The sequence below is a fragment of the Corythoichthys intestinalis genome, chromosome 13 (genome assembly GCF_030265065.1).
Source record: "Corythoichthys intestinalis isolate RoL2023-P3 chromosome 13, ASM3026506v1, whole genome shotgun sequence".
Classification (NCBI taxonomy): Eukaryota; Metazoa; Chordata; class Actinopteri; order Syngnathiformes; family Syngnathidae; genus Corythoichthys; species Corythoichthys intestinalis.
The window spans coordinates 26,625,462-26,647,680 of NC_080407.1; the positions used below are offsets into that span (position 1 = coordinate 26,625,462).

The window sequence follows — 22,219 nt, forward strand, 5'->3', positions numbered from 1 at the left end:
ATAAAATGTGTTTTTCAAGCAAAAAATAAAGAAAATTGCACTTAATAACTTCAGCATTTAGGCAAATGAAAACTTTTCCCCTCATAGCTTCTGCTATGGCATTCCATAGGGGTGCAACGATGTAGTCACAGTTCGGTACGATTTCGATACGATTTTCTTTTTTTTTTTCTTTTTTTTTTCTTTTTTTTTAAACCTGTCCTGTTCAGCTGTTTGACACAGAGAATGGAAGTCTAAGTGCCAGGGTTGTCTGCACAGTTTTAATGTTTCACATTGAGAGTCTGATATAGACCCTACTCACGTGGCATCACAGCCACGCCCCCGCGCCATGTTGTCCGTATACTCGTCATGTTAACTCATTAGCGCTTCGTAAATTCCTCCTATTATGGCGTGTTTTTCTGCTCGTTAACATTAATAATCAAAATGGTGAAGTCGTGTGTGGCGGTCGGTTGCAAAAACAGAGAAGATAGATGGAGAGACTTGAAGTTTTACCGTATTCCGAGAGACCCGAAGAGGAGACCGAGATGGACTGCTGCAATTCGACGAGGAAACTGGGCTCCAAACGACTACCACAGATTATGTAGTAGTCATTTTATATCTGGTAAGATGCATTTAATATATATTTAGAGGGTTTTGGGCTGACAACCACAATTAAGATCATTGCTAGGCTAATCGCCGACAACATACACTCAGACTAGGCCTGAACGATATTGGAAAAAACTATTGTTGTGATTTTTTTGAGGTGTGCAATATATTGCGATATTATATTGCAATAGTAAAAATATATATATATATATATACATATATATATATATATTTTTTTTAAAGAAATTTTAACTAGATGACTTGAATAGCTGTTTGGAAATACTTTGCATGACACACCGTGACCACAGTGTATTCATATAATACGGTTTCATTTCTGAATGATTAAGATTGCTGTATTATTATGAAGGGATCCAGGAAGCCATGTCTGCACAAAATAGATAATTTATTGAACAAAATATTTGACACTTCAGCAGCAGCAAATACATTAAATGACAAATAAAAGGGCAGGTGCATTCGTCCCCTAAGTTTTTGACAAAATATAACAATAAATAAAAACTTCTGTAAAATAACAAGATAAGTAAAATAAGTAAAATAAGTTGTAAACATATTTGAACAAAAATATTAAATATGACAAATAAGAGTTGTTCACAAACTATAACAATAAATAAAAACCTCAGTAAAACAACAATAAAGTTGTCAACATATTTGAACTTAAATATTACATCTGTCAAATAAAAGTGCAAGTGCATTAGTCCCCTGAGTTGTTTACACAAAATATAACAATATAAAACTGTAAAATTGCAACAAAGTTGTAAAAATATTATCAAAACTTGATGTGCAGCTGTACTATAGTTATTTGAAAAATACGATTTACAATTAATTTAAATATAAAAGAAACAGAAACTCAATTGAACTTGTAAATAATTGAACTGAATGACAGCAAATAACTGATTAATAACAGAACCATTTTAACTCCCAAATTTCCTGCCTTCCTGATAGCTGTCACATGAATAAAAAGAAGAAAAGACATTCCTGCAGCTGTGTTATGTATTTGTCTGCATATCGTCCACCTTCCTTGCTCAGCAATTCTCAACTGGGTCTCATAGGTTTTTGGCCAAGACTACTAGTTTATCCACCATTGCAGGCTTGAGACAAGAACGTTGGCACGTAACAATGTTCCCACCTGTACTAAAAAGCCTCTGATGGGAAGCTCGTAGCAGGAATGCATAGATACCTGCGTTTTAATTGGTCCCACATGTTCGACGGGTTACTTCTTGTTGAGGCAACCACGGCGAGGCACTGTCGACAGGGCTGTTTTTTGTTCCTTATATTCTTGTCGATAGCCAAAATACTTCCAAAACTACTTTTGGAGACGGTCTTCCCTATTCAACGTGTTGCTTGCTTGCTTGCTTTCACTTTGAAAACGGCCCCTCCTCCCTCCGCTCTGCTGTTCGGCCCCTCCTCCCTCCACTCCGCTGTAGCAGGGAAGGGGGAGGAGCCGATGACTGCGAGCTGGAGGGAATGAGAGGCTGTGCCCTCTCCTTCCCGCTCCTTCCTCAAAACAAACGTTTGTGGATTTAAAAAAATGAAATGAAAAAACTATCGCACGTCCTTGCGATGGGACTATTGCGCATGCGCACATCGCGATGGCGATGTTTAAACGATATATCGTTCAGGCCTAACTCAGACGTTGTGAATGAACTACCTGAAAATATATAATTATAAGGGGATAATCAGACAGTTGTCATGCAATTAATTTACAATTTCACTATTGAGGTCAAAAGCCAAAAAATAAATTCAACTAGGGACAATCTGGAGTAGTGCTATCACACTTCATATTTATTACATATTATATATGTATGTAGTGAGAGTGCTATCGCTAAACCATATAAACATTAAAAGCCCTAGCTCCATTGACAAATGAAATGAAATACATTAGACTTGACAGTGGATGTTAGCAAGAACAAAGATTTTGAATTGAAAATTTCGTAACTCACCTTCCGAGCACAAGATTCCTGCCGAATTTTTGTGTACGAGGACCTGTTTCACCCAACAAGCAACGTAGCATTTATAAGCCTCCAAGCTCTTAACGTTTTTCAAACTTTCGTGAGAATAGGCTGATTTTGTGTGGACAAGATAGTTGTAAATATCAGGAGAGCAGATGTCAGGCAAAGACGGCGAACCAGCGGGTCGAAAAACATCGATTTAGGCATCAAATACGGATCTGGCGAATGGATAAACTGAAGCTTTTACACATAACGCCTTTTATGCAACGCATCCAATGAGTTTACAGCGTCAGATAACACCGGGGCTTCCATGAATTGCTCTATAACTTGCTCGACTAATTGAAAACAATGAGAATAGGTCTAAAAAATAGGTACAATATGGCGGCCGGAAACAGCGACACGCCCATTTTGTGACGTAGGTGAGTAGGGTCTATACTCTGATCAATCAAAATACCTTTTTATTATGACAAAGCAGCGAACAGGAAGGGATTATGGGGGGACAGAAGAAAAGCAACACAAGAGAAGAAAGAAAAGAAACATACACAAACAACAAGAAATACATAGAACATCTAGACTAATTATTAATATGCTGGTGCCATCGTCAGCGAGATGTATTTCCGGTTTACACCATGTGGGGGCCTATTGTCCATTGAAAGAGGGGGACAGGGTGGGGGTGTCTATAAGCTAAGTGATTGAAAGAGGTAGAGTGTACACAAATCAGTTCTGTGATCTAGAACCCATTAATCATGTGAATCTCTTATGAATGTAAGCCCGTTGGCGACCAACACTACGCCGCCCCATCGCCAATCCCGGCACCAGGACCCCCAGCCCGAGCATGCCCTACCGCATCCAGCAGCACGCGAGCCCCACCGGACGCGCGACAGCCACGCAGACGGGCGGAGAAGCCGCGCGGGAGCCAACCCAGGGCCACAGCCCCCACCCAGCCAGCCCGGGGAGGGAGGGCGGGCGTGGGGCCGGGGGGGTCAAGCGCAGTCCATCCCTCCTCCCGCAGCCCAGCAAAGGAGCAATCACCCCCCGGGATCCAGGGTGGTCCCCCGGGCCACCCGCGCACCCATCAACCGGCCTTCAGGGGTGGCAGGAGTGGACGCACCACCAACCCCACGTCTATCCCCACCCCCGCCCGCCCACCCGAGCCACGAGCCACAGCCGCAGCCCCCCAACCGGCACGGCACGCCACGGGAACCCCAGCGGCCCACTAAGCCCAAGACAGGCAGGGCCCCCCCGCCGGTGCAGGCAACACCCCGCTGATACACCGGCGCCCAGCCAGCGACCCGCGACGGAGTGCAGGGCGGATGTCCAGTCAGAGAAGAGGGGAAGGCGGAGGCAGGGGAACGCCGAGGAACTGCCGGGGGGGACACGATTTTCGATCCGATTCAATACATTTAATGCTCTGAAAAAAAAATTATATTTTTTGTTTGTTTTTTTGCATGCATTTTAGTGCATAATATTTATGTGCTCACTTCTTACTGATCTGAAGAAATTTTGTATAAAAATGCTGAGAACAATCTTTACTGTTTGTAAAGTGAGGCAGGGCACACTGTTGATTGCTAAAGCTCTATTAGCAGCTAGGTTTACTTTATGAGCAAGACATCCTATTTGTGGTCCGAATCCATCTGTGTCACGTACTGAATTAACAATACTTCCAGCATTATCTATAGTCACTGGTGTGGATTGATTTGGCCTTCTTAACTTCCATTCAGTCATGGCGGTTTATAATTCATCGATGTAGTATATGGACTACGTGTCTCATAATCACTCTGGGCTCACGTAGCCAATGCCATGGGACGTAGCACATCTAGTTTGCTATTTCATGATATCTAGTGTGTGCGCGCATTAAAAAGGTTAGCAAGCGCCACAGAAATTGCGTCTGCTCATTACTGCACAACACCAGCATATGACTTTAATAAACAGCGCTCTTAATTTCCCACTCAATGCTCATCATATCCATTCAGCTGTCTGTTGTCAAAGCGAGGTTGTTCGTAGCAGCCAAGTCTGTAACAATGTTTTGGCGTACTTCGTTGTAAATATCCGGTGTTGTGCCGAAAAATAGCCGCCCTGGGTGAAATGTCACCCCTGACGGGAGCGCCCACACGTCAACAACACCGGTGCTGTGCCGGAAAATAGCCGCCCCGCGAGAAATGTCCCCCCTGACAGGAATGCTTATTTATAACGCTTTATTGAGGAGAAAACATCAAATGTTTTCACGGGCGCAATACTACAATGGATTTACGACTGTAAAATCAGTTTTATAAATTACACAAAATACTAGTACATTATTTTAGTAACAAATCGTGGACTGGGCCACATAACCATCTTTGAACAGAAATGTATTTAGTCTACAGGTTTTCACGATCATATCCCAATGACAATCACACAGGTATGACATTTATTAGTTCAAGCAGAGTAAAATAATACATATTCACGGTACAAGAAAACCGTTTCCATTTCCATCGATTGGTAAGAAAAAACTGTTGGTACGAGTGACGTGTTGGCGCTCAACAATAAAATAAATAAAATGAACGCTCAATAAAGCGTTATAAATAAGCGTTCCCGTCAGGGGGGACATTTCACGCGGGGCGGCTATTTTTCGGCACAACACCGGCACCGGAGATGGTCCGCGGTCAATCCGGAGCACTGACGCGGCCGGTGTTCTGTATACGTTGAACAATAGGATATAATGGGAACGATTGGCCCGGGTGCTATTTTTCGCCGGACTGGAAAGAAGATGCATTTTGCGTAGTTGGTAACAAGGAATCCGAACTTTTAACAGCACGTCTGCCGCATGCGCGCACGTATGTGCACGCGAGGCGATAAATCGCATCGGCAAAATTACGGCCTTCATTTTTATTTGTCGTGCGATAAATGGAATTATTGCATATTCCGACAGGCTTACTCACCACAAGAGGACTAAAGTTCTTCACACAATTCGATGGTGAACTTTTGGTCTTCAAAACATCTTAACCAAAATTGCATTTTTAATTATTTTTGGCCGAATCCATATGCGAAACAATGTTTCTTTCGGCTCAAAATAAACCGCATTTTGTTTCCCACTATTTTTTGTGGATACTTTTCAAAACCGCACCATGTACTGAATCCACGAAAACGCAAGAGATCACTGTACTCGTCTTCTCCCAAGTTTTGCGAAAAGGAAAGACGTGGTGGTAGTCCATAAAATATATCAATGGTTTTCTTGTGTCTTGCAGGTTTCAGAAAATACCTTAGTGCCGAGAGGCAGCAGTCAGAATCTCCTGGCGTGAAAGAGGATGTTGAGCTTCCCCAAATCAAAGACGAGGAGCCAAAGCCCTGTCAACAGAAGCAACTTCCAATCAAAAAGGATCAGGAGGAACTGCCATGCGTTAAAGAGGAGGAAGAGGAGGAGCATATCATCAGGTCGACTGGTGAGCCCTTGAAGAGTGAAGATGGTCCGAGTGAGGCCGGCAGAGGGCCGGAGCCTCCAAGCGAGGGTAGTAGCAGCAGCTCAACAGAAGGATTACAAGCAGACATTTACATTGCTCCATCAGACAGAGATGGCGCCCCGTCACACTCACCTTACAATGATGATGGTCATAAGACATCTCACGGTGACGACAAACTCTGCAAATGCTCTCAGTGTGGGAAAACCTTTGCTAATAAGTATAATTGTCGGACGCATATGAGGAGCCACACTGGCGAAAAACCGTTTTCCTGCTTAGTTTGTGGGCAAGGATTCGCTGAAAAAGGAACCTTAAAAAGACACAAAAGAACCCACACTGGCGAAAAACCGTTTTCCTGCTCAGTTTGTCGTCAAGGATTCGCTGAAAAAGGAACCTTAAAAACACACGAAAGAACCCACACTGGAGAAAAACCTTTTTCCTGCTCAGATTGTGGTCAAGGATTCAGTTGCAAGAGCACCTTAAAACGACACGCAAGAACCCACACTGGCGAAAAACCTTTTTCCTGCTCAGTTTGTGGTCAAAGATTCGGTTGCAAGAGCACCTTAAAGCGACACGCAAGAACCCACACTGGCGAAAAACCGTTTTCCTGCTCAGTTTGTGGCCAAGGATTCGCTGAAAAAGGAACCTTAAAAATCCACAAAAGAACCCACACTGGCGAAAAACCTTTTTCCTGCTCAGTTTGTGGTCAAAGATTCAGGTGCAAGAGCAACTTAAAACGACACGCAAGTGTCCACACTGGCGAAAAACCTTTTTCCTGCTCAGTTTGTGGTCAAGGATTCGCTGAAAAAGGAACCTTAAAAACACACGAAAGAACCCACACTGGAGAAAAACCTTTTTCCTGCTCAGATTGTGGTCAAGGATTCAGTTCCAAAAGCACCTTAAAACGACACACAAGAACCCACACTGGCGAAAAAGCTTTTTCCTGCTCAGTTTGTGGTCAAAGATTCAGTTGCAAGAGCACCTTGAAACAACACACAATAACCCACACTGGCGAAAAACCTTTTTCCTGCCCAGTTTGTGCTCAAAGATACACTCAAAAGCACAACTTAAAAATCCACACACGAACTCACACTGGCGAAAAACCTTTTTCCTGCTCAGTTTGTGGTCAAAGATTCAATTGCAAGAGCAGCTTGAAACAACATACAAGAACCCACACTGGCGAAAAACCTTTTTTCTGCTTAGTTTGTGATCAAAGATTCAGTTGCAAGCGCACCTTAAAACAACACACAAGTGTCCACACTGGCGAAAAAAAATTTTCCTGCTTAGTTTGTGGTCAAGGATTTATTCAAAAGACAGCCTTAAAAATACACGAAAGAAGCCACACTGGAGAAAAACCTTTTTCCTGCTCAGATTGTGGTCGAAGATTCAGTTGCAATAGCACCTTAAAACGACACACAAGAACCCACACTGGCGTAAAAGCTTTTTCCTGCTCAGTTTGTGGTCAAAGATTCACTCTAAAGCAAAACTTAAAAATCCACACAAGAACCCACACTGGCGAAAAACCTTTTTCCTGCTCAGTTTGTGGTCAAAGATTCTCTCAGCAATATTTTAAAGTACATATGAGAACCCACACTGGCGAAAAACCTTTTTCCTGCTCAGTTTGTGGTCAAGGATTCTCTCAGAAGCAATACTTGAAAGTACATATGAGAACACACACTGGCGAAAAACCTTTTTCCTGCTCAGTTTGTGACCAAAGATTCTCTCAAATGCAACACTTAAAACAACACACAAGAACCCACACTGGCGAAAAACCTTTTTCCTGCTCAGTTTGTGATCAAAGATTCGCCTGGAAGCAACACTTAAAACAACACACAAGAACTCACACTGGCAAAACACTTTTTTCTTGCTCAGATGGTGGTCAAAGATTCAGTTGCAAGAGCGCCTTAAAACAACACACAAGAACCCACACTGGCGAAAAACATTTTTCCTGCTCAGTTTGTGGTTAAAAATTCACTCTAAAGGAAAACTTAAAAATCCACAACAGAACACACACTGGCGAAAAACCTTTTGCCTGCTCAGTTTGTGATCAAAGATTCGCTCAGAGGCATCACTTAAAACACCACACAAGAGGATCCAAGATGGTGGCGTAAGATGGTTGACTCTTTCTGAGCTCCGCACCACCGCATTGATTTTTCATACAAAACTCCAACCAATTTAATATGCAACTTGAAATTGCACGTTTCATCATGAATATTGATGAATACTCTTTGAGATCCCAGGACAAGATACTGACAAGAGAGGATCGTAACCTAGCCAAGATGTGCGAGCCAGAAGTTTCTGCTAGCAGACTAGAGGAAGCGCAACAATCAACCGGACACCGGGGTTTTCCTCGATGCCTCCTTTCGGCAAATTATTCAGGAAATAACAGCGAACATCACTAAGGTGATTGATGAAAAGCTTGGGCCGCTATCTCAAATCGTACTTGCGCGCGCCGAGCAATTAAAAAAGATTTAGGAGCGTACCGCCGAGGCCAGAAACAGGATTGCTGTGGCCGAACATATCTGCGAGGACGTGAATACCCGGGTGCACGAGCTTGAGAAGCAGATAAAAAGCATGGCCGAGCAGATCGACGACCTCAAAAATAGAGGCAGATGGAAAAATGTCTGCATTATTGGACTACCAGAAGACACGGAGGGGAGCAACTCTACAACGTTTTTGGAGAGCTTGATACCCGACGTGCTCGGAATGGAGACGAAAGCCAGCTGCGTTAAAATTGAGAGGGCTCACCGTACTATAGCGCCGAAGCCAAGACCGAACCAGCGACCGCAACCCGTCCTGATCCGATTTCACAACTTCGTCGACAAACAGCGGGTGATGGACGCCGCGGGACCGTGAAGCACCGGGAATTCTCCATCATGTTCTTCCAGGATTTGTCGGCGGCGGTGCTTCGTAAATGGAAGGCTTTTGATGATGTGAAGAGGCAACTACGAGAGTTGGGCACTAAATACATCATGCTTTACCCGGCTACACTAAAAGTAATCCACGGTGGGGAGGCTAAAAGTTTCGACTCCCCCGCTCAGGCAGTGACTTATGTGGACACACTGAAGTAAACTTCACGTGAGTCACCAAACGATCCGTTAATGTCTATGGCAGGTTAATGATCTTAAAAAATGAGAATATTTTGCTTTACATTACATTTATTTACATTACATTTATTTGTGGTGGGTTTCTATTACCCCTTTCCCACTGAAACTAATAGGTCTAACGCGTGTTTTTTCCAAACCAATGCAACCCACTAGCAATTGGCATTGGGCACCTTTCCCATTGACAAAGAAAGCCGGTTTTTTTTCACCCGTCCAACCCCCCACCCCTCCTCAGCCGTGCGTAAGGTTACGTGACGTCACCACGCTAAGATGCGCGTCGACACAAGTGCGACCGAATTCATTCAGTTCAAGGAAGTAAACAATGCAGAGCAAAATGGAAGCCTCCTTTCCGTTAGTGTTCTCTGTTTTCATGCTTTTTACTGCCCTCAAAATGGTCAAAATGCAGCAAAGAATCAACACTCTGCTTGTGCTGAGGCATCGTAGGCGACGTGAATTCTTCTTCTTCTAGCTTTGTTGTGAGCATTGACGTTACTACGGTTGTGGGGCGTGTTAAAATGGGGGGCGACTGGAACGTTGTTATGACGCATCACGTAAGAGCCTACCTCACCACGTAGATTAGGGTGTTGACTGTTGACCCGGGGTTTTGCTTTCACACTGCATGACGATCAGAGCCGAGGTGATTTTAATGTGGGTCGCTTGGCGGGTTGATTGACACGGGTCGAAGCGGGCCGCTGCACCTTTCCCACTGCCACCAAAAGCCGATTGTTAGTGGGTTGACACGGGTTTTTTGGCCAGTGGGAAAGGGGTATGTTTAACTTTTGTGAAGACTGATGTCTCATAAAGTCTTGATTGGGCAATTTGAAGTGATTTTATTTTTTTTATCCTATTGTCCTGTTTAAGAACCTGCCCAATGGTATATAAGGGTGGATACTACCATTTAGGTGGTACCATTGGGGTTCAGAAAAGTTTTCCGAGTTAGAGGGGAGAAATGGTGAAACTCAAGGTAATCCCCTGGTTATCAAAAAGGGAAGTTCCATCCCACAGTGCTGTCTGCACACTTGTTGCGTGTGATTGGTATTTTTTGTCTTTTTTTGTTTCTCAGCTGGGTTATAGTATGGTGCATGACCTACATGAAGAGTGTAGTACATTTGGAAGTCTGAATACTCTGTTAAAAATTTCATGACCTGTAACACACTGAAGCTTTGCACCTGGAATGTTAAGGGAAGCCACTCTCCATCAAAAGGAAAAAAAAATGTTTATTAAAGAAAGAAAAAGTTTATATTGATATGCTGCAAGAAACACACCTCAATTAAGACGAACATTTAAAGCTGCTACAATGCGGTTTTGATCAATTGTATTTTTCATCATTCACCTCCAAAAGCAGAGGGGAGGCAATGCTTATTAGAAAAAAATGACCACTTAAGGTGTCAAAATGTGTTAAAGATAAATATGGACGCTTTGTGTTGGTTTCAGCCTCTCTACACGGCGAGAAATTTGCTTTCTTCAATGTATATTGCCCACCACGTCACCCACTTAATTTTTTGACGGAGGCTTTTGCTCAACTATCTGATCTTTTGTATTTGTATTTTATTCGGATCCCCATTAGCTGATGAACACATCCGCTACTCTTCCTGGGGTCCACACAAAACATAAAACAAACAAGACATCAACATACAAATCAACATAGGAAATATATAAAAGAATGAAAACAAAGAGTTGTTATCTGGGGACACACACTAAAAAAGGCATAATTCAACATACTGACAGAAAAAAAGAAGACACAGTAAGGAGGTAAATAGACAATAAGCAATATATAAGTTGACAACAACAGAGAGAATTCCATTACATTTCCTTCCTAACTTTTCTTTGAGTTTTTAAAATTTGGTCTGGAAGGGCATTCCATTCCACCATTGCTCTGCATAATACTGTGTGTTGGTTTGAGTTAGTTTTCATGAAAGGTAATGTGTAGTTGCCACTAGTAGCATGTCTGGTGGGGTATGCATGCAAAGTTGAGCTCGGAGTATAATGCTTAAACAAACGGTCTGGTTTGTGCAATGTCTTAATGTTTTTCAGAAAGCATAGAAGTGATACTCGAAGCCTTGCATGAATTTTAAACCAGGAGAGTTGATCGAGTATTGTGTCTGTGTTGGCTCTTTGGCTGCATTTAAGGGCAAGCCTGGCTGCTCTATTTTGTACCCGTTGAAGCTTCTGTTGGTTCTTGTTTGTTGTGCCTGACCAGATCACAGAACAGTAGTCTAGATGTGACAGTACAAGGGTCTGCAAGACCTGTTTGGTCAGCTCAGGTGTTAACCCTGGAAGTTTTGTTTCCTGTACCTGCTCCACGACCACATTGTTCAATACAAGGTTCAACTGAGGATTGGATCTTAGTGAATGTTTAGTCCCAAAAATGATGCTCTTAGTTTTTGATATGTTAAGAACCATTTTGTTATCAGAGATCCAATTAAACACCAACTGCAGCTCTTTGTTGAGGGCTGAGGTGATTTCCTCCATTGTTTGTGCAGATTTATAGACTGTTAAATCATCAGCAAAATACACGCACTGGCATTTGTAAAAATAGAGAACAGCAACAGGCCTAATGAAGAACCTTGCGGAATTCCACATTGTTTTTGTTGTGCATTAGAGAAGCAACCATTAAACAAAACTTTCTGAGTTCTACTAGTTAGATAGCCTTTAATCCAAGCTATAGCTGATGGAGTGAAGCCATAGCACCTTAGTTTTTTCAATAATATATTGTGGTCGATGACATCGAAAGCGGCACTAAAATGTAATAGAACTGCTCCTGTTACTTTCTGTTGGTCCATGTCAGATAGCCAATCGTCTGTCATTTGTGTGAGTACTGTAAAAGTTGAGTATCCTACTCTAGGCATGTTGGTAATTACTCATTAAATTATTCAATGAAAAATGGATTGTATCTGATTGAGTACAATTTTCTCCAGCAGTTTGCTTAAAACAGGTAACGGGCTGATGGGCCGGCTGTTTGAACCAGTGAAGGAAAGCACGAGCATTTTTAGGTAAAGGAATTACCGTAACCACTTTCCAAGTTTGAGGGAACCTATTGCTAGCAAGGCTTAGATTAAAAATGTGAGATACCGGAGTAGAAATATGGTCTGCAATAATTTTCAATAACTTTCCATCCAGGTTATCAATACTTGGTGGTTTATCATTGTGGATAGCCAATAGTAGTTTTTTTTTTTACCTCTTGAACCGTTACTTTGCAGAATTCAAAATTACACTTTCTGTCCTTCATTATTTTGTTTTGTATATGTAAGTTCAATGATTCATTATTTGGTGAGGATATCACCTGTCTGAGTTGACAGATTTTATTAGTAAAATAGTCATTAAAGTAATTTGCAATGTCAGCAGGCTTGGTTATGAAACAGCCTTCCGCTTTAATGAAGGATGGAGTCAGGCTTCTAATTCCTGCCCATGATGTCATTTAAGGTACTCCATAGCTTTTTATTGTCATTTTTTTTTACATGATTTATTCTTAATTCATAATGCAACTTTTTCTTCTTTCTATTCAGCTTATTGGCGTGGTCCCTTAGTTTACAGTAAACTTGCCAGTCAGACATGCTGCCTGACCTTTTTGCTGTTATTTTTGCCTTGTTTCGCTTAGCCATACATTGTCTCAGTTCATCATCAATCCAAGGGCATCTAGTGGCTCTAACAGTCAACCTCTTGACAGGTGCATGTTTGTCCATAACTGGCACTAACAGTTCTGTAAAGGCATTCAATGCAGTAGCTGGGTCACTCTGCTTACTAACATTAGCCCGACTAATATTACTGACATCATTGACATACTGTATGCGTCACAACAGAAATCCCTGTATGATCTTTTATAAACAATTTTTGGCCTGGCTTTTGGGACTTGCCTTTCTGGATATGGCAACTAAATTCTGATCACTAAAACCAACTGATCTTGCCGTTGAAAATACTGTCGTAGGAGGTGATTTTAATTGCCTTCTTAATCCCTTGATGGACAGGTTTCCTCTAGGTGCTTTAGCCCCTTCTAAACGATCACAAGAAATTTTTGGTCTCTGTGAAGATTTTGGCTATTTGGATGTTTATAGGACACTTCACCCTTCTGATATGGAATTTACTTTTTTCTCAAACCCTCCTGTTACACAAGGCTAGTCTGTGGTCTCCCATTCAACTGGAAATATCATAATATCAGACCATGCTGCTGTCTATATGAATGTTACTTTGGGGAAACTCCATAGGAAACCTATGGGTTGGAGAATGGATACTTCAATTTTAAAGGATCATACATTTCTATAATATTTCACTGAAGAATTCAAGCACTCTTTTGCCACTAACTCCCCCACTGCTACCAACCGTCATTGCTGTGGGAAACCTCCAAGGCTCATGCCAGGGGGTTGATTATATCCTATACAGGTTTTATTGGAAACCGAATTGAGTATAACAGAGACCGAATATATAAAGAGGCCTACATCAGCTAAACTGAAGGAAATTACAGCAATTCGCTCCACATTAAACTCCCTGCTCACAAAAAAGGCAGGGGAGAAATTCGGATATGCAAAACAAACACTATTTGAATATGGGGACAAACCAGGAAGATATTTAGCCAATTTGACAAAAAAGCGTAGGGCCTCTCAAATTATTCAGTCACTTCTGGAGGGATTGGGGACATGTTCTTCTGATTCTAAGATGATTAATGACACTTTTAGAAATTTCTATTCAGAATTATATAAATCGGAGCACGCTAATTGTTTTCCGAAATTTCTAGGTTCGCGGTGAGTCAGCAACAGGCAAACACTTTTGCTCAATAGACGATGTTTATTGATTAGAAAATGCAGAATAAATGAATAAATGAGATTTATTGATTACAATCCCACAAAAGCAAGCATCAACAGGTCAAACCTACACAATCAAAACAGGTCAGACATGCAAACAAGTAGTATTGGGTCGCTAGATTTGGGTTTGTCAGTCTCAGATCCCCGCGTTACCGTTACAGCTCAACCAAGTTGTCCCTTAGAAATGCAGATCGCTTACCGTGACAAAATGAGTGGGAAGCCAGCAACACTCCAGTAAGGTGAAAAAAAAGGACACGCTGCGCGATGGGTACCAGGATCTGCCAGCAGGCTTCAGGGAGGCAGAGGAATCTCCCGACTCTTATAGGCGCGTCTGACGTGAGAGTGTGGGCGGCCACTCCTCGCTCCCACGAAAACGCACCACCCGAGATCAAGAGATCAGTCATCCTGGTCCCTTTGCAGAAAAACAGCCCCAAAGCATGATGTTTCCACCCCTATGCTTAACAGTGGGTATGGTGTTCCTTGGATGCAAGTCAGTATTCTTTCTCCTCCAAACACGAGAACCTGTTTCTACCAAAAAGTTCTATTTTGGTTTCATCTGACCATAACACATTCTCCCAGTCCTCTTCTGGATCATCCAAATGCTCTCTAGCAAACTGCAGACGAGCCTGGACGTGTACTTTCTTCAGCAGGGGGACAATTCTGGCAGTGCAGGATTTGAGTCCATGGTGGTGCATTGTGTTTAGAGCTGAAACGAGTACTCGAGCAACTCGAGTAACTCGAGTTTAAAAACTGATCCGAGTAATTTTATTCACCTCGAGTAATCGTTTATTTTGACAGCTCGAAGCATCACGTTTTGCTCGGACTACTTTTAATGCGGGACAACGCACTGTCACGTGCGGAGAGGAAGAAGGGAAAAAAAACAACTTACTGCAGCCGACAGCCGCCACAAATGACGCCGACGTTGCTAAATACTAGCCCGCACGATGCTACGTTGGTACAGGTAGCGTCTGATGCGTCTCATAGAGATCACATGTATGTTGAACTAGATGCGAAATGACAGACTCGGCCGCGTCTGGGCAGTGTTAGTAAACAGCCGCCATATTAAAGCAGTAGAGCGCTAAGCGCTACTAAAGAGCGCTAAGCGCTAATAAATAAGATTAACGTTACTGTCGCTACTAGCACATGTAACGTTAGCCCTGCGGAGGGCTAGGTTTCAATTAATTATGACCACTGTCGATGCGTGGCTAACGTGTCTTACATACAGGCTTTAACATAACATAGCATTGTGGAGTGATGAGGGTGTAAAATAAAAAACTTAATCATGCTAACTATCAATTTTAGCTCAGTAGTCATTGCTGGATAAAACACCAAGTAGCACTGGTCCCTAATGTGCTCCAATACAGCCTGTATCATACATTTATTTTGAACACTGCAAAAACTCAAAATCCTATCAGGACTTACAGTTTAGACTAACTTAAAACTTAACTAGAACTTGAAAATGGCTTGACACAAAGAGAAATTCAATTGAAACACGTGGGGAGACTTCCGGTGGAGAGGCAAATGGAGTAGGGACGTAGGTTTGAACGCTCCCGCTCTGACCCGACATTTCAATACCTTTTTGTAACCCGTGCCCGCTCAAACTCAGCGCATTCAGTCGCCCTCATTTTCTGATTAAACTGATGGCATCTGGGACCAGACAGGCGAGAGATAAAGACGCCAGGAAGGAGGATCCTTCTACCGCTAGCCACATTAGCATGTCGGCTCTGACTAGCTTGCTCGAGGATCATCGCCAATCAATCGCTGCTGCGATGTCGGCGGAACTTAAATCTGCGTTTTCCTCCCTCGAAGTCAAATTGGACTCTTTACAGAGCACTGTGAGTGACTTTGGCGAGCGACTTACGAGCCTCGAGACTAATTTTGGCATTGCTGAGGAGCGCATCCACACGCTTGAAGTTTCGTGCGCTTCGCTAGCTGAAACCTGTATGAAACTTAAAGCTCGGAATGCAGACCTGGAGGGGCGAAGCCGGCGAAATAATATTCGGATCATCGGTCTGCCAGAGTCGGTGGAAGGTCCAAGACCCACAGATTTTTTCGCGGAGGCACTGAAGGAGATTTTTGGTGCACAGCTGCTGCCCTCCCCGCCGGAATTGGACCGGGCTCACCGCAGCCTCGCCGCCAAGCCAAAACAGGGAGACAGACCAAGACCGGTGATCGTGTGCTTCCATCGTTACCAAACGAAGGAGCTGATTGTCCGCGAGGCCCGCCGACGGAGGAACGTGTTGAAGTACCGCGACTCGTCGATTCGGATCTATGAGGATTACTCGCCTGACGTCTTGGAGCAGCGTTCGGCCTATCGTGTAATAATGGCAAAACTATACGATCTGGGTCTTAGGCCGGCTCTGCTCTATCCGGCGAAGCTCCAGATTACCAAGAAAGACGGTAATAGACTACGATTTTCCTCTCTCGAGGATGCTACCTCCTTTCTGCACTCTCAGTCTTCTGCCTAAATTTTTATTTTTTACTTCTTATTTCTCCTCACTTCGCCAGGACGGCCTTTGTTTTGTTAAGCTTGGACTACGTACTAGGGGTGTGCTTTAATTGTACTGGTGGCTAGCAACCTGTTAACTATGTCATTAACCAGTAAGAGTTCTTTACACTCTTTATTTCTTCTTATTATTATTTATTTTTATTTATTATTATTGACACACCCCGTGGGAAGTGACTATAGAGTGTTCTCGTTGATTTGTGTAATTTTGCGGACAAGTCAACATTCGTGGACTTGTGTCTGTTTAGTACTACTTTTTTGTTTTGGTGCGCATTTCTTTACGCTTTATTACTTATTTTCCCCTCTTCCCTTAATCCTCTTAATTGCAAAGGATCCAAACGGATTTTCTCATCAGTTTTTTGTGTTATTTATTGGTTACACATCCCTCCCCCTCTTTTTTGTGTAGGGGCTTTTGTTAGGTGGGATGTAATCATTTATTAACTATTATTAATATTATTATGATTAATTTGTTGTTGTTGTTTATTTTAAGAATTATTGCAATGATTATTTATGTATATTTGCTTGCCTTTACTTTTCTTATTATCCAAAAAAGAACAAAGGGGAAAAAAAGGGGGGGGGTTGTACATTTCTGCTAAAATTCTCACTGAGGGGGTATCCTGTGTTGAGAGGCTGGGTTAATGTCACGTCCGGTGGGAGCGACATTGGTATGGGAATTAGTAGGTATGGTAGAAACTGGAGGCTACATAGATGTATGTTTGAAGATTGTTGTGGTAGTTATATTTTTGTTTTTGTTTTGTTGTTTGTTTGTTTTTTCATTAGTTTTGTGCCTTTTTCCCTTCCTTTTCCAATTGTGCAGGGCATTGTTGCTATGCTTACTTTTATAACACATTAGTATGTCCATCCTTCCTACATACAAAAGTAAAGGCTGCAGGTTTGTGTCTTGGAACGTTAGAGGAGTTAACGATACAATTAAAAGGGGCAAAGTCCTTTCACATCTAAAACAGCTGAATGGAGATATTTATTTTATTCAAGAAACTCATCTTAAAACATCTGAAGTTGCTCGTCTTAAGAAACCCTGGATGAAGCATATGTATCACTCAAAGTTTTCGGCGAGGTCAAGAGGTGCAGCCATTATCATAGGCAAAAATATACCCTTTGAGCCATCAAAATCCATTGAAGATCCAAATGGTCGATTTGTCGCTGTTTCGGGCAAGTTATTTGACATTCCGGTAGTCTTAGTGAGTGTTTATGCCCCAGTATGGGATGATGCCCAGTTTATTGCACATCTGTTTTCCTCCTTGCCTGATATAGAATCTTGCTACCCTGTTATAGGTGGTGATTTCAACCTAATTCAGGATCCGTTTTTGGACAGGTCTTCATCCAAATCCTTCACTCTATCTAACTCCGCTAATACATTAAGAGCTTTTGCGGATCAGTTGGGAATCAGCGACCCTTGGAGACATCTGAATCAATCCAGCAAAGCGTTTTCATTTTTCTCCCATGTCCATCATACTTATTCAAGAATTGACTTTTTTTTAATAGACAATAGATTTTTGGAATGGGTAATTAAGAGTGAATATCACAGCATAGTTGTTTCAGATCACTCACCTGTTTCACTGGATATACATTTTCCCAATTATAAACCACCGTGCACTCAATGGAAACTCTCATACTTTTTGTTGAAAAACTCAGAATTCAAACAGTTTTTTCAGCAAGAAATAACAACTTTCTTTGAGATTAATGATACTCCTGAGGTCTCTAGGGGCAATTTGTGGGAAGCTTGCAAAGCGTATTTGAGGGGACAAGCTATTTCGTTTGCATCTTACCGGAAGAAGGCAGACATGGCTAGGATGACCTGGCTCGCTAATCAGATATCAAAAGTTGACGTACAATATTCTGCCGCCCCCACCAATGTTCTTTACGACGAACGTTTAAAACTGCAAGCTGAGTACGATTTATTGTCCACATCAAAGGTTGAAATTAAATTGCTACACACTAGACAGCGTTATTTTGAGCATGGTGATAAGGCAGGTAAACTTCTCGCTCACCAAGTTAGATCTACTGCCCTTTCAAGACTGATACCGCGAATAAAATCAATTTGTGGGACGGGAGTGTCAGATCCCTACCTAGTGAACAGAACTTTTTTAGAATTTTATTCAGATTTGTACACGAGTGATTCCTCGCCAGAGGTCTGGGATGGGGACAACCCGCTGGAGAGGCTTAGCTACCCAAGAGTCAATGCTGAGTTGGCTTGCAGAATGGGTGGCCCGGTTTTGCTATCGGAAGTGCAGGAAGCACTCAGTCATCTACAGAACGGCAGATCACCAGGGCCGGACGGATTTGGCGTGGAATTTTATAAAACCTACGCCGATGCAATCTGTCCACACCTAGTTAACGTCTTCAATGATGCCTTTTCTCTTGGCAGACTACCCACAACTTTCTATGAGGCCAACATTTCTCTTTTATTAAAGAAGGAAAAGGACCCTATTGAATGTGGTAGTTATAGGCCCATTAGCCTTTTAAACGTTGATCAGAAGATCCTTGCTAAGGTCCTTGCAATGCGTCTACAGCAAGCCCTACCTACTCTCATCGCTGCCGACCAGACAGGTTTTATGGCCGGTCGAGATTCATCGTTTAACACCAGGAGACTTATCAACATCATCGGTTCTCCTAGCTGTGATGTACCTGAAGTGGTGATCTCGTTGGACGCGGAAAAAGCATTTGATATGGTGGAATGGAAGTATTTGTTTTACATTCTAGCAAAATTTGGTTTTAGTGATGATTTTATTAAATGGATCAAAATGCTCTATCAGTCTCCTACTGCTCAGGTTCTCACAAACGGGGTACGGTCAGTTTCATTTTCCCTCCAGCGGGGCACCAGGCAGGGTTGCCCCCTCTCTCCCCTTCTGTTTACCATAGCTGTGGAACCACTGGCTATATGGCTTCGTGAAGAGACACGAGTAGTGGGCATTACGAGGAATGATGTCACCCATAAACTATCTCTTTATGCAGACGATTTGTTGTTGTATTTGTCAAATCCAGTTTCATCCATCCCGGTTGTTGTTGACATTTTAACTCAGTTTGGCAAATATTCTGGATATAAATTAAATTTCGGGAAAAGTGAACTCCTGCCAATTAACACCTTATCAAGAACGATACCTGTGTCCTCGTTTCCATTTAGAGTCACAGCTGAGGGATTTCGATATTTGGGCATTTTTATCCCCACTTCGTTTGATGATCTTTTCAAGTACAATTTTCGCCCGTTAATTGATAAATGTAAGCATGATATGGCACGCTGGTCAGTGCTCCCACTCTCACTGACTGGCAGAGTTAATTTGATCAAAATGGTCGTACTTCCTAAAATTCTCTATCTCTTTCAGCACATCCCGATTTTTCTAACGAAATCCTTTTTTCATCATCTAGATAAAATAATTTCTGCCTTTTTATGGCTTGACAAGCCCCCTCGTATTAATAAAACAACACTGCGGTTGCCAAAGAACCAGGGAGGCCTGGCTCTTCCGAATTTTGTTCTTTATTACTGGGCATGCAATATTGTGAAAATCAATAATTGGCTTTTGGAAGACACTGACTTATGTCCCTCATGGGCCCGGATTGAGCTAAGATCTTCAAGGTTACCGCTGAAGTCTCTCCTAACTGCGAAGCTTCCTCTAAAGATTCATCATCTCTCCCAAAATCCTGTCGCCATCAACTCATTAAAAATTTGGATTCAGTTTCGTAAAAACTTTGGTCTGGTGGGTCCCTCAATTCTCGCACCAATAGCAAAAAACCATTTATTTCCTCCATCCAACCTTGACCCTACCTTCATGACTTGGCACAACTCAGGCCTGGTACATATTCAAGATTTGTATGAAAATGGCCACCTCATGAACTTTGAGGAGCTAGTGAATAAATTCAACCTTCCTCAATCTCACTTTTACCGTTTTTTACAAATTAGGCACTTTATTCATACTACATATCCAGTCTTTCCCAACCTGCCACCAACAACTCTGATCGAGTCAGTGCTTAACTTAGACCCGGCCCGCAGGTGTACTATCTCATCTATTTATAATTCTTTAGATTGTCAGAGCCCTTTACATATTCGCTCTTTAAAGCAGAAGTGGGAGGAGGAGACTGGGACCACTATATCGGACAATCGGTGGAAGCAGATATGCAAACTGGTTCATTCTTCTTCAATTTGTGCTAAACATGGTCTGTTGCAGTGCAAGGTAGTTTTTAGAGTACATTACACCAACGCTCGTCTTGCAAAAATTTACCCCACTACCATTGACAGATGCAATAGATGCAAACAATCACCCGCTAACCACACGCATATGTTCTGGACATGTCCTAACCTTGCTGGTTTTTGGCGCCAGATTTTTGACACTCTGGAAAACGTGACTGGCACAAACTTGGCAAACGATGCATGTATAGCACTTTTTGGCTGCCCTCCCCTATCTCCCACTCTACCCGCGCCAACACGGCATCTAATCGCTTTCACGACCTTATTAGCGAGACGTCTTATTTTGCTTAAGTGGAAACATGCACTTCCTCCATCATTCAATAGTTGGCTCAAGGAGGTTCTGACTCATTTAAAGTTAGAAAAGATAAGACTCTCACTCTCCGGCAGGGAAAATTTTTTTCACGAAACCTGGCAGCCCTTTAGAGACTACCTGGATGGATTAATAATCTCCGCAGAATAGCAACCAGATGCCCTGCCCCACCCCCTCCCTTCTTAAATTCATTTTGAGGCTTGTTTTTTTGTTTTTTTGTTTGTTATTATTATTATTTATTTTTTTTATTTTTTTTTCTCTCTCTCTCTCTCTCCATAGCATTCAAGCCTACCTACTGTGCTACGGTATGCTCGAATGGTGCGTTTTGTTTTCCTTGAATTTTATTTATTTTCCTTTAAAATTTCTATTACTATTATTTTGTTTTTGTGTGTGCGGGTATGTGTGTGCGTATGTGTGGTTTGTGTAAAATAGATGAGGACTTGCTCTTGATACAGCCAAACATAACTCCCGTTTTGTTTCTTGTTTTTTCTCTCTCATGGCAAAGACAAAGTGTTGTTATCAACCTATCTTTTGTTAATATTATTATTTTTTATTTTTTATTTTTTTCTCCTATCTACATCAAATGTGCCATGATAAAGACTATCTGATCTGTTATCTCAGATGTGGCTGAGAACTACTAAATCATGTCAATGTATTCCAAAGCTCAATAAAAAGATGTATACAAAGAAACACGTGGGGAAAAAACTTTTTAAGTGATGTGTGTTATCAAGCGTAACAGCATTTTTGGGTATATATATATATGTATATACATATATTTTTAAATAAGATCTGAAAGTTTTTTGAGTGAAAGCAGTGAATTAGTCTTTTTTTTTTTAATTCTAGTTACATCTGAGACGCAATTGTTGGCTGTTTTCAACAATATACATCGAAAATAAAGACATTGATTGACTGAAAATGGTTCAAGATTAGATTAAAATTCTTGTTTTCTCATGTATATTTATAATTGCTCTTCACCTAAAAATATATTTGTTTTATCCAATTAATCGATAGAATTTTCAGTCGATTACTCGATTACTAAAATATTCGATAGCTGCAGCCCTAATTGTGTTACTGATAGTAGCCTTTGTTACTATGGTTCTAGCTCTCTGTAGGTCATTCACTAGGTCCCCCTGTGTGGTTCTTGGATTTTTTTCTCACCATTCTTGTTATCATTTTGACGCCACGGGGTGCGATCTTGCATGGAGCCCCAGATCGAGGGAAATTATCAGTGGTCTTGTATGTCTTCCATTTTCTAATAATTGCTCTCACAGTTGATTTCTTTACACCAAGAGTTTTACCTATTGCAGATTCAGTCTTCC

The 22,219-nt window shown here is 42.0% G+C and overlaps 1 protein-coding gene across 2 annotated transcripts in view; it reads left to right on the forward strand.

The window, feature by feature from the left end:
* LOC130928526 (oocyte zinc finger protein XlCOF6-like) overlaps nucleotides 1-16,945 on the forward strand; it is a 42,979-nt gene extending 26,034 nt beyond the window's left edge. Inside the window, exon 2 of one of the 2 annotated variants that reach the window (XM_057855208.1) lies at nucleotides 5,774-16,945. In XM_057855208.1, coding sequence (XP_057711191.1) covers nucleotides 5,774-7,950 — 2,177 coding nt within the window. In that variant the 3' untranslated portion in view covers nucleotides 7,951-16,945. The remainder of the gene's footprint in view (nucleotides 1-5,773) is intronic. The other variant, XM_057855207.1, reaches the window with a different exon arrangement.
* Nucleotides 16,946-22,219: the final 5,274 nt, after the last annotated feature.